This window comes from Miniopterus schreibersii (assembly GCF_964146895.1).
Source record: "Miniopterus schreibersii genome assembly, chromosome: 11".
NCBI classification, from domain to species: Eukaryota; Metazoa; Chordata; class Mammalia; order Chiroptera; family Miniopteridae; genus Miniopterus; species Miniopterus schreibersii.
In genome coordinates this window covers 17,042,434-17,055,644 of record NC_138111.1, presented here as the reverse complement: position 1 = coordinate 17,055,644, position 13,211 = coordinate 17,042,434, and the positions used below count along the sequence as shown (strand labels likewise).

At 43.3% G+C, this 13,211-nt stretch overlaps 1 protein-coding gene across 1 annotated transcript in view; it reads right to left on the bottom strand.

Moving 5' to 3' along the window:
- SVEP1 (sushi, von Willebrand factor type A, EGF and pentraxin domain containing 1) overlaps positions 1–10,695 on the bottom strand; it is a 128,282-nt gene extending 117,587 nt beyond the window's left edge. Inside the window, exon 1 of the mRNA XM_081152103.1 lies at positions 9,792–10,695. Within this exon, the coding sequence (XP_081008229.1) occupies positions 9,792–10,322 (531 nt within the window). The 5' untranslated portion in view covers positions 10,323–10,695. The remainder of the gene's footprint in view (positions 1–9,791) is intronic.
- Positions 10,696–13,211: the final 2,516 nt, after the last annotated feature.

Here is a 13,211-nt window from a genome sequence, read left to right as displayed (position 1 = left end):
GTTACCTTTCCTGCGGTTGGTTCTTGTCTGTCCTCTCAGTGTTTACTGGGATCACCTCCCGTATAAGCTACTTGTACTTGAATCCTCAAGCTCTGCTTCTGGCCGAATCCAAACTGAGACATTGGTCCTGTCTTTGGCTGGCTTCATCCCCATTAAACAGGCACAGGGGCAAATCAGGCTTCCACCCAAGTAAACTGCCAAACAGTATCGAGACAGCTGGTCTCCCCATCGCTTAGCTGCTGGAAGGAGAAAGCTCTCCTAGAGGTTCCGGAGGGATTCGCCTTTCAGGATGCACACGGCTCTCCCCACAGATCCCCACGTCTGCTCTGTGTCTGTGTCCATCTCTCACTCCCCAGATAGGAGGTGGTATGAACTAGACTAGGGTGCTGGGAGGGGCGTGTGGTGATTGACTTTGAATGGCCTGTTCTGCCCAGTATCCGTGACCTCGCAGGAACGCACAGTCTCAATTGTCAACGGCTCTCTTTAAACGGGCACTACTCAGCGCTTCTCAGTTTTAGCCACGGGTTCTGGGGCCAAATCTGGGACAACAGGGAAAGTCACACAGAACATCCTGCTGCAGATGAGCATTTAAAATGCACATTTTAACTGCTGATTAGATACAAACAGCCTAAATTTTGGTATCTTTATTGCTAGGAAATTCCAACAATAACTGCCTGAAACCATCACTTTAGGAGCAATGATTAAAAGCCAAGCAGGCATATTTTGAAGGAAATTGTGACTAAAAGGAGAGAAATCTTGGCTGGAAACAACACTGTGAAAAACACAAATAAAAATTGCTTAATATCTTTCAAAGTCCATTTTAGATTCGTCTGGAAAGGTAAAGCCTAGAAAATTAGATTTGAATGAGGCCTTATTTGCAGATATCACTCAAATGGTTTAAGTCAAAATGAGTGAGCCAAGTTGAAAGATAGCTGATACCAAAATACACTATCAGCACATCTGAGCGTGCCTGGACCCCTCTGTCCACAGCAGCAGGCAAGCAGGCTGCCTCTTACTGCCAAGTACAAAAGTCACACCGGGAAATGAAGCGAGAATGCTAGAGAAGAATTAATGGTAGAAATGAGTCCTTTGAGGCAATTATTTCATTTACACATGATAAAATTAGTGGGTTGGACATTTTTCCCCTGCGAATGTTCTCTGATAAGGATAACCAGGGAAAGTGTGAGAGGATGACACAGCAGGGGGCCAGTGCAGAGGAAGCCACCTCTGCTGACCTCTCGGCAAGGTGATGGCATCAGTGCCTTCCACCACCCGCGGCCTCAGGCCCCTGCTCTGTCTCCTCTTGGCCGGCTGTCCAGGCTCCTCTCCTCAGTGAATACCCACAGGTAGCTTGGCAAGCAGTGAAACAGCCACTACCATCTGTGTGCAGTTTTCTACGTGACTCTGGATTCTCAAGAGCCAGTGTGACACTAGGAGAGAAACAGGGACAGCTGGGGTGAGTCCCGTGGCCTGGGAGGGTCAGTGATTTCAAGCCAGCACAATTTCCCACTTCCTGGAGGACCCAATGCTACACCACCTGGTATTCGACAAGAAAGACTGAAATTGTTTCATTTCGGTTTCCTGAGGATAAACTAAAGCATCACTTGACTTCCTAAAGCAGAGCTGTACTGTGCAATAGAGTGCAAAAGTTCTCATGAATATTTGAGACAAAACCCGAGATGTAAAAAGATTATTATGCTGGAGACCAGTCACTTCAAGCTGACATATTAGCTCTGAATTTTCTAGTCAAGACAATTTGAGAGAGAAGTAAGTATTCATTGTGTTGAAGCCAGTGGTGCTTTAGATTTTTCTACTACATTCAGTTAAACCTAGTCCTAGCTAATTCACTGGGTTAAAAAGGAAGCTCATTCTGCACAGCAAAAGAAAACAGCCTCAAAATACAAAGGAACCCCTCGGTCTGGGAAAACATATTTGCCAAGGATGTAGCTGATAAGGGGCTAATTTCCAAAGTGTACAAAGAACTCACACTACTCAGCAAGAGGAAGACAAACAATCCAATTGAAAAATGGGCAAAGGACCTGAATAGACACTTCTCCAAAGAGGACATACATATAGCCAAGAGACATACGAGAAAATGCTCAATGTCGCTAATCATCAGAGATGCAAATTAAAACCACAATGAGGTATCACTTCACACCTGTCAGAATGGCTGCCATCAACAAATAACATGTGCTGGCGAGGGTGTGGAGAAAGGGGAACCTAGTGCACTGCTGGTGGGAATGCAGACTGGTGCAGCCACTATGGAAAACAGTATGGAGGTTCCTCAAAAAATTAAAAATGGAGCTGCCTTTTGACCCAGTGATCCCACTTCTTGGAATATAGCCTAAGAAACCTAAAACACCAATCAGAAAGAATATATGCACCCCTATGTTCATAGCAGAGCAATTTACAATAGCTAAGATCTGGAAACAGCCCAAGTGTCCGTCAGTAAATGAGTGGATCAAAAGCTGTGGGACATTTACACCATGGAATACTACGCAGCTGTAAAGAAGAGGAATCTCGTACCCTTTGGGACAGTATGGATGGACCTGGAGAATATTATGCTAAGTGAAATAAGCCAGGCAGAGAAAGACAAACATCACATGATCTCACTTAAATGTGGAACTTAATAAACTGATGAACAGAATAGATTCAATGACATGGAAGCATAGATCAGACTGACGAATGTCAGAGGGATGGAGGAGGGCAGGTGGGTAGAGGGGGAGAGAGTAACCAAAGAATTTATATGCATATATGCACAACCCAAGGACACGGACAGTGGTGAGGAGAGGGACTGGGGAGGGGGGTGGGATGGGTGGAATGGGTCACTGGGGAGAAAAAGGGACATCTGTAATATTTTGAACAAGATTTTTTTTAAAAAGGAAGCTCAGAAGACAAACTAGAAGAAATTATACCATCTCAGGCTCTGCCAATCAGTGATTGGTCCAGGTTAGACCATGGACTAGCAGTCAAGGACACATGATGAAGTTCCAAGTGCCAGGTGGGGATGCTGATGAAATGAGAGAAATCACGCCCAGGATTGCTACATATTCCAATTTATGGAGTAAGCCAAAAACTCAGATTTCAAAAACATGCTATCTCCTGATGTTACAATGTCTGCCAAAATTTAAAAATATGTTGAATGTACTTATATATTTTAAAATACACACATGATATATATACCTACATACATACATTGAAAGCCAATTGAAATGTACCCATGGGATGAAAATGGCCCTAAAACCATGATTTTTGTTCTCTGGGTTTGACTATTTAGCTATATATTTTAGGTAACACTTCTCAGGAAATGAAATCTCCTAATTCCCCCTGGCTTTGATACAACTCAAAGCAAGGAGGTAGTATAGGAAAAACTGGGTGTGGATGGAGAATGGGGGAGGGAAGGAGAAGGACCAGCTGAGGAGTCAGGAGACTGTACTGACTCTATCTTTGGCATTTACTCAGCTCTGTGATTAGCATTTAGTTACCTAACCTCTCCAAGTATCTATGGCTTTTCTGTAAAACAAATTCTATGAAATCATAATATAAAAGTGCTTTTGTAGATCATACATCTCTTCAAAAATTAAAGGTATATCTGGGTCAAAAATAAACATATTTAACAATTCTACTTCATGGCCACTGTTAAGAGAAATCCTCTCTGAGCACATTGGCAACACAAGGACACTGGGGTGACTTTCCCGTCCTTTGACCACAAAGGTGAAGTAGGACAGAGCAGTCTACCCTCTTTCTGTGTCTAAACATACACAGTCTTTGACCAAGTACTCTCATGATGAATCTCAACCAAACATAAGACACTGACAGCCAACAGTAAGTGTCCTTAACAGTAGAAATGGGCGTATGTACTTATCACATTCCATAGTGTCTTATATGCTGGGGATGACAAAACTAATAAATGAAACATATGTAAATGCCAGACTAAAAAGAAATTTGACTCCAATATTTGAGAATTCCCCCTCCCATAGTGAATTTGACTCCAATATTTGAGAATTCCCATTTTTGCCCGGGAAATATACATGAGGTCTGGATCTATTTTGTGCACTGATGATTCATTCATCCATTCACATTTCTAAGGTTCTGATGGGATTACAAAAGAAGTTTCTACATAAGACCAAAGCAATATGAGAAGTGTTTAAAAGTTTAAGCAGCACAAAAGGAGAATGTTTCCAGAGGCACATTTAGAAATACATCTTTTCAGCATCAAAAAGGAACTTAGCTCCCACAACAGTGAGCAATTCTTGACATCTGAATCCTGCTCTGAGTTTGGAACAGCTGAATCCACTGCAGATGGTAGGGGTCCCCCAACTCTTACCTTTTGGAAGGGAGAACCCAAGCTTTCCTTCAGCATTTGGGCCATCAAAGAGACCTCTGCAAAAGCTACTATCAGTTTCTTGTCTGAAAAGAAAATGGCCCTAATTATATTCATCAAGGTTTTAATCTAGTGGCATCTCACACATTTAGAGGTTTTATTAAAAATCTTAAAAGCAGATACTTTTTTCCCATGAAGCTCTGAGAGCAGAGCACTGTCCAGGTAAAGATGTGATCATGAGCCAGTATGGACATATACAATGATGCTCTTTCCTTGAAGCTAGGAAGAGCTTTTGCCTACCTATTCCAGGTCTTCTGGCCCTCTTTAGGTAAGATTTTTGGTGAGACAGCATATTCCCCACCAGAAGATTTTATTTCTGGAACTGCAGAACAATGAAGAAAGCAGAATTTTTTTCATAGGAAGCTTCATGCTTTGTTTAAAAGCTATTTAGCCGAAGTGAGGTGGGAGTGAGGGGCTCTGATTTTATTTTGACGTCAAAGACTAGGAGATGGAGAGTCTTGCTCTCATAGTGTCCAATATAAAGTGTGCTGTTTAGGAAAGGCTATTTATAAATCCACGGCAGGAGAAAAACCAAGAAGAAAGGTCATTACGAAACACCCATTCCCTGGAAAGGAAAAGCTGAAGAACTTTCTGTTAACTTTGTAGAAGTTTTTCATGTAATTAAGTTCTGGGTGCTAAATCTTTCCCCCATTCTATTGATTGTGTCTCTGGGGGGAAAACAATGTGTGCTGACTACGGATTTATTCTTTAGTCTTTGCACTATTTGATGAGTGCTGGGGGTGGTGTCTAAAAAGAAAAGGTCCACACTGCAGTTTATCGTTCAAATAAAGTGTGATCATAATGTCCACACATATACTCCCCACCCAGTTGTATAATTCCAACACTAAATAAAAAAATAAAGCAACACAGTTATCATTTTTCTTCAGTCTCTCATATGTGCTGAAAGTTAACACCAAATTTCACACTAGTAAAGGGAACTCTACATCCTGAGATCTTACATAAGGGGAGTAAGGTGTCTGAATCGTGATGGGTACTATGTACTGCAAGCGTGTGTCTATGTATATTTTTATGTGTCTGTATATTTGTCTGCCTGTGCCTGTATCTGTGTGTAATTGAGGTGGCATTGAGTTTCAAATGGAAAAGATTTGAAAAACTAATTTTTCTGGGGAAAGTAATTAATAACCTCAAAAATGTCCCTATGATTTTCACTTTCACGTAAAGGCCAGATCACAATCAGTTCCAATGCTACCATTCTGCTCATACATGGGAATCTGATGAACTGCCTCACTTCCATGATATATAAGTTTCACATCCAAACCCAAGCTAGGTCTATAGCTTACCATTTTCAAACTAATTTTGGGATGAAACATGCTTGCCTGATCTCCATGGAAAAACCCACATTCAAACTTCTACCAATGCCATTTCCAAACACTGGTCATCTTCTATCAATTTTCTCCAAGTATAGTTTAATTATTCCTAAGAAAGCTTAACAGAGGTTTGGAAAAGTTCCAATACAGACATGTCAACTTCCAGGTTGGACAGGGGCTGGGTCCAGCTGCATCTGTTCAGAACCCAACCAAAGTGAGAGAAGAAAAATAAAATCAAGGGGAAATCCAGTGAAGACAAGCTTTTGAGAAGTCCTCGCATGTTGGATTACAAATGGATCCAGAGAGAAAGGCACTGGGAACCTTGCTGGCAAGTCCACTTTCCAAGACAGGATGTGATATTTGGAAGGAGGAAACTGAAGACAGAGTAGGTGCTGAGGCGAGCAGTGAGTACTTGACTCCTTACCCATTTAACTGTTTTGGATCAACAGCCCTCGGAGGCCCCACAAACCTGCCAAGGCAAACAGAGCAGCTAGCGTATGGCAAGTTTCCCCCGTGCAGAGCGCTCTTCCCTGATGGAGTGGGCGGCGACATCAGGAAGAAGGCCAGCCACCGGGACCTCAGGAGGACTTGGACTGGGAACCCACAGAGAACTGGGTCTGCAAAACTGAACCCTGCCCGGCAACTACTTCAACAAACAGAGAGCATCTTTCAGGGCTGATTTCCTCTTAAAGGCAAGTCTTTCAAACTTCGTAAGAGACCAGAAATGAACAAATAAAAAGAAAATTGGATTCATGGGTTGATAAAAGGATAGATGCTATCATAAACAAAATTAAAAGGCAAGTGAAACGCCGAGAAAAAGTATTTCCCTCATACGTAGCAGCCGAGGGCTGGTATGGCAAAGATTTAAAGAGCATTTGCAAATCAATAAGAAAAAGAACCACTCTCAAGTAAAAAATGGATAATAGTCCCAAAATATTTTAATGAATACCCAGAAAAGAAGAGTTCTATATGGCCAATAATATATGAAAAAAGTATTCAGCCTCACTAATAAAGAAAGGCAATTTAAAATGGGACTCAACTGCCCCCTGGAGTGGCTCAGTTGGCTGGAACATCCTACCGTACACCGAAAGGTGGCGGATTTAATCCCCAGTCAGGGCACATAGCTGGGTTGCAGGTTCGATTCCCAATTGGGGCGCATACAGAAGGCAACTGATAGATGTTTCTCTCCCTTCTTCTCTTTAAGCATGTCCTCAGATGAGGATTTTAAAAAATAGGACTCAACTTTTCACATATAAATTTGGGAGGCATATTCAAATGATACTAACCTGTTTTAACTGCATCTCAGGTACTGATCCTAGGAGTACAATTTGGTACCAATTTTCTGCAGAGCAACTTGGCAAATATACCAGAGCCCTTAAAAAATGGGCATACTCTTTGATGCAATAATACCTACCACTTTAGAAATTTGCATTAAGGGAATTATTAGGGATGTGGGCAAAGATTTAGTCACACGGTATTGTTTATAACTGCCTAAATATGTAATAATCAGTAATTACCTGACAAAAAATAAAGGCACAATCTACACTGGAATTCTGTGTGACTATGCAAAAATGATAAAGTAGAAGCGTATTTCTTATTATGGAAAAAAGGCTGAAAATATGGTGGAATAGAAATTCAAGTTACAAAAGACAAAGTACAGTGCAGTCCTTTTGGGGGTAAATATTACTTTTGCACGATAGGTGTACATGTACAAAAAACATACCTATAAACCAGACAACTGCTGAAGAGTCAAGAAGGGTAGGTTCCAAATATTAAAGTGTACTTACAGAAACTGTTTCTGATTACTTTATACAATAAACATTTAGTTTCATTATAAAATATATTTGAAAAGAAAAAAATGAACCAGAGACTTCAACAAGCATCCAGATACAGAAAACATAGTTAAAAAAAAAATAAAATAAATCAATGTTTCTATACAAGGGTAATTGTTTAAAATTTAATTTGAAAAGGTGCCATTCATAACAGCAGTATTGAATAGAATATATTTAGGTCTAATTTGGAAACTATATGCAGGACTTAATTACTAGAAATCTATAACTTTACTGAAAGGTATAAAAATAACTGGTTAAAAGTGGACATACCATATTTTTGACTTGGAAAGACTACTATTATAAAATGTAAATGATCTGCAACTTAATTTAACACCTTCTATACTGAAATCAAAATTCTGCCTGGTTTCATTTGGAGCATGTGAAAATGAATTAAAAATTAATATTAAATAATAAATACATGAGTTGATTTTTAAAAAATAGATGAGAAAAAAAGAGAATTTTCACTACCAGATTTTTAAATATACTATACAGTTTTAATAATTAAGTCATATTTTCAAAGCTTCCAAATAATAGGTAAATAGTAAACTATGAATAGAAAGCCAGGAAGAAATCAAATACCCTAAGTATTTAGCATGTGGTAAAAGTGCTATTCAATTAAACTCAAAAAGGATGAATGGCTATTAAACAAATGGTGCTGAGACAGCCAGTTAACCATTTAATAAAAAATAAAATGAGACATATTTGTCATGCCACACACCAAGATAAGTTCCAGGTGACATAAAGTGCTAAACAGAAAACAATTTCTCTGCCATCCTAAGAATACAAGCAAATATAGGATCTTAAGGACAAAGTTTGGTAGGTTTAAATTAATAAAAACTCAAATCATCCATCTAACAACACTGCAATGAACCAGCGTGAAAGACAGCGAACTGGAAAAACATGTACATCATATACAAAAAAAGAGTTACCAGTCTTACTATGTAAAGAGCTTTTACAAATCATTAAGAAAAAAATGTGCCATCATTGCAAAACAGGCAAAATGTATGAGCAGGAAAAGCACAAATGCCCAGTAAAGATACTAAAAAAATGTTCATCCTCAACAAAACTAAAAAAAAAATAAAAATTGAATTTGCTAAAATGGTACCTCTATCCACCTATCAAATTGGCAAAGATATTAAAAACAATAGTATATGTTGTATTGGTGACCACGTGGCAAACTTACTGCTGTGGTGCTTTGCTGGTGGGGACGTAAATGTATACGGCCCTCCAAGGGAGAACTAGCAATGTGTATCGAGAAAATCATAAATTTTCATATCCTTTTGTGCAGAAACTTTATAAAAATTCTTCCTAAAGAAGTAATCAAAGGGGTCCAAAAATCTGCGTGTTTATTATAACTTAATTAAAAAACTGTGTCTGACGAAGGTGACAGGTAAAATAAACTATGACACAGGTATCCAAATGAATGATACGAAACTAATAGAGATACGGACTATCTGTATCAGATACATAGTATAATGTAGATCATTTCATGACATAACAAATGGAAAATGCAGGCTACAGCATGGCCAGGCACCAATGTGGAAGCATGTACAGATGTGCATACTGGGCAAATGTTCAACACCATGTAAACAGTGGCTGTTTAGGGGTGACGGGATTATAGTATGTTTCTTTTCCTCCTTTCCGTCTCATTGTTGCCATAAGCATTGGCTTGCTATTATGTGTCAGACACTTCTATACGCTCCAAATTTTCTACAACTGAGTATGTACTACTTTGTAATCATAAAAAGTTCGATTTTGTAACAGCTCATCATCTGAAACTGACTTCCCCTTCCAGATGCTAAAAATCTTGTGAAGGGCGCGGAGGGCGTGCAGTGAACCGCATACTGAAAGCACAGGAACCCTATGAGAGAACTGGGGTAACTCGGGTCATGCCACCTCCGCTCTTTAGGGACACTTCGTAAAACGCACTCACCTGTTCCAGGCTGAACCCGGTCTGTTCTTACAAGTGTGCACCAGGACAGCATCTTAAAGACACCTTCCTAAGCGGGTGCTCAAAGATGACCATGTGAGGAACCTGCCGTCTAGGTAAGCCCGAGGACCCCCACCACAATAGGAAGGTGGAATGGCTGATTTTGTGCATGGGAACACTAGACGTGGGGACAGGGGGACGGGGGGGTGGCTTGCCCAAGGTGAAACTCTGGCTTAGAGCTGGGTGGTGGGTAGGAAGGCCCCGGGAGGTGGGGAGCGCGGGAGCGAGGGCAGGGCGCGGAGGGGCGGGTGCCTTACCGCAGCTTGCTGGAAGGCGCCCTTGGTGTAGGTGCCACCGCCGCGGTAGGTGATGGCAGGGATCTCGCGGCTGAGCAGCGCGCACTTGTGCTGGTGCGCGCGGCGGGAAGAGATGTAGTCGACGCGCGGCACCACGTTGTTCTTGGACGAGAAGGTCACGATGGCCACGCGCGTGGCCGTGGGTACCACGGGGAAGTCGGACAGCAGCTTGCGGACGAACTTGAGCTCGCTGAGGAAGTTGGCTTGGCCCACGCTGGACGACTCGTCCACCAGGAAGACGAGCTCCAGGCGCCCGCTGAGCTCCCGCAGCCGCCGCACGCGCCGCCGGAACGCCTGGCCCAGCCGCTCCACTTTGCTCTCGGGCGCGTCCTCGCTGGGCGCGGGCGGCGCGGGCAACCTCCCCGGGGGCCCCGGCGCGGCCTCGGGGAACAGGCGGAAACTGAAATTGCGCGACGGGGACGGATGCTGAAAGGTCGCCCAGCCCGAAACGAGCGCCAGACCCCAGCAACAAAGGGCCAGGTGCGGCCACATCGCGCTGGAGACCCAGCGGCTGCTCCGGAGCGCAGGGACCGCCCCGGCGCGGAGACGCTCGGCGGCCAGGCTCCTGGAGGGCGTGCGCGGCTCGGGCGCGGGGCGGCCGGGAGCCTTAGCGCCCTTTCATCTGACACTGGGGACACAATCCAGACTCCTCCGGCTGCGCGGGGACTGGGGGAGGGAACGGCCTCTTTACCACCCTCCTCGTCTTTTTTCTTCCCTCTCCCCTCCTCCTTTCTCTCCCCGAAGCCTATAAAATGTTTGAAGGGAAGGGGGCAGTCAAGAAAAATCTCCCGCTTCCCTCTCCCTCCTCGCTCCGTCTCCCGCTCCCTCCGCTCGCCTGCCTCCGTCTCTGCCTCCCTCTCTCTCCTCCCCCTCGCGTTCTCCTCCCGGGATCAAGCCCAAGGCTCGGAGATTCCATGACACCAGAACCCCGCGTCTGTCAGGCTGTCAACATTCCCGCAGCAAGCGCACCAGCGCCCAAGCCCTGATTGATCCCATATGTCTGGCAGGAGCTGCAGAGGAATTCACTGGAGATGGATCCAGATACCGAGAGTGCCACAGTAATTGGAAACACTTTGTAGAGGAAAACACACACGGACTGGCCGGGGAATTGAAAGCATCCTTTGAAAACTGCTGGCTCACCTTTTGCGTCTCTTCCCGCCCCCCCCTTCGGTGCCCCAAAGCCTTCACCAAATAGATGTTTGTTTGACTTTCCTGGTGGGGATTTCTGGCCCTTTGTGTGTCTGAGTGTAGACTCTTGAGGGCACCCTAGAATCACACCATATATGGGGTGCATCTGCCCCATAGGGATGATTTGCCTGGTGCTTCAGTCATGCATTTATTTATTTATCCACTTTTTTATTTAACAAATATTTCTTTTAATTTATTGAGGTGACATTGGTTAATAGGATCATACAGGTTTGGAGTGTACATTTCTATGATACGCGGTCTGTATATTGCATTGAGTGCCCACCACCCAAAGTCAACAAACACTTTCAGGTGCCTATTATGTGCCAGGACACTGGGAATTTAGAAAGGGGAACAAAAATTGACATGGATCTTGTCCTCAGGAAACTTACAGGGTAACAAATAGCCAAATATTCCACAAAGAATGTACATGATCACAGCGAAGGGTGCTAAGTGCTACGAAGGAGAGCTCAGGTAGGCAGACCTGACCTTGGAGACGCCAGGGCAGCCTTCTCCCGGGACATGAAGTTTGTGCTGAAATCTGGACTGAGTTGGCGTCGCTCTTCCCCAGCCCCCTCTCATGTGCTTATGGTCTGTTTCAGCAGGTGAGACCTTTAGAGGCCTATTTCCTTGGCTTTGAATGGTACCGGCACTTAGCTACTTTGAAACCCAAGTTGCACCTGGGAGCGCAACACGATCCTAAAGGATTGGTGCAAGTACAAAGAAGGAGCACACTTTGCATAAAAGGTGGAGTCCTTGGTGAAAAGCTTCCAGCTGGGAGGCAGGAGTCCTGTGCGGATGTGCCTCTGGAGTTATATAAACCACCTGAACTAAGTCACTTCCAGTCCTTGGCTACAGTTTCGCATCTATTTCATGATGGAATTCAGTGATCTCAGTCTCCTGTCTCTACTATAAGATGATTTAACTCCATCTATATTTAATGAAATTCCTTCAATGAGAGAGAGCACAGTGTATCAGTTGAAATGTTAGGGCTCTGGAATCCGTTTGACTGGGACGAAATCTTGGCTCTACCATTCACTAGCTGTATGAACGTGACATCAGGTGGCTTACCTGTACGATGAATAGTAATAGTGTATAAAGGGTTATCGGAAGATTTAATCGTAAAAACATAAAGTTCTTAGGACGGCGCTTGGAATAGAGCATGTACTCCACAAATGCTGGTGGCTATTTTGCCACCTTTAATGATGAATGCTCTCCAAATCCTTATTTTTCTAACAATATTTATGGACTATCTACTGTGCCAGAGGGTTAGAGTCTGATGATTTAAAGACGAGTAAGACTTGGTTCCAGTCCTCCAGGGGTTCAAGGGATGTCTGAAGAGACCATAGATTCACAAACAACCACAAAGCAGTAGGATGACTGCAGGAAGGGGAAGGGAAGCAAGGTTTAAATCTTCCTGGGAAGTGAGCAAGGCCTCATTTGAGCTGAGACTTTAAAAAAAGGAGAAAGTTTGTTCAAATTTCATCTACTCTGTGTTATTTCAAATACGTCGTCAAGCGCGAATGTTTCGGAACCTTTATGTGCTGGGCCCCATGGCAACGACTATGTACTTGCTCATGTGTTCCCCATGAAAGCCCAGGGAGGTAGATTGCTCCAGGACTCTTTGGTTGCAAGAAATAGACACTCGATGTCTCATGTAAAGAAAAAGGGATTTCTTGGCTCATATCTAAACTGGAGAAAGGGCAGGGCTAGACTGATCTCAAAAAGTCCTGGAAAAGAAAATCAGAACTACTTAGGGCTTTTCTTTGTCTTTGCTTCTGCTTTTCTTTGTATGTTAGATTTAGTCTCTGTCTTCAGATTTATGATCTGAGAAGGAGAGATTCTTTCTCATGAGCTCAAGTTAAAAAAATTAGCAAAAACCACCGGCAGCAGTAGCAGTAGCAGTACCACCACCTTGAAGAACTCCACTAGAGCAGGCATGGGTTAGATGCCTGTTCCTTAACCCAGACTGGGGTTGAGGGGATGGGCCATTATAATTGTCTTAACTTAGGTCATACACTCACTGTGGCAGACACACCTAGTCACCTACCCACCACCTCTGGTTCCTCCTTCTTGAACAGCAATAGAGCTCCTGCATTTTAGCTGGGCACAAAGAGGCCTGAGAGAAAGACTACACATCTCAGCCAGCCTTGCAGGTGGATGTGGCCATGGGGCTAGATTCTGGGGAATAATATG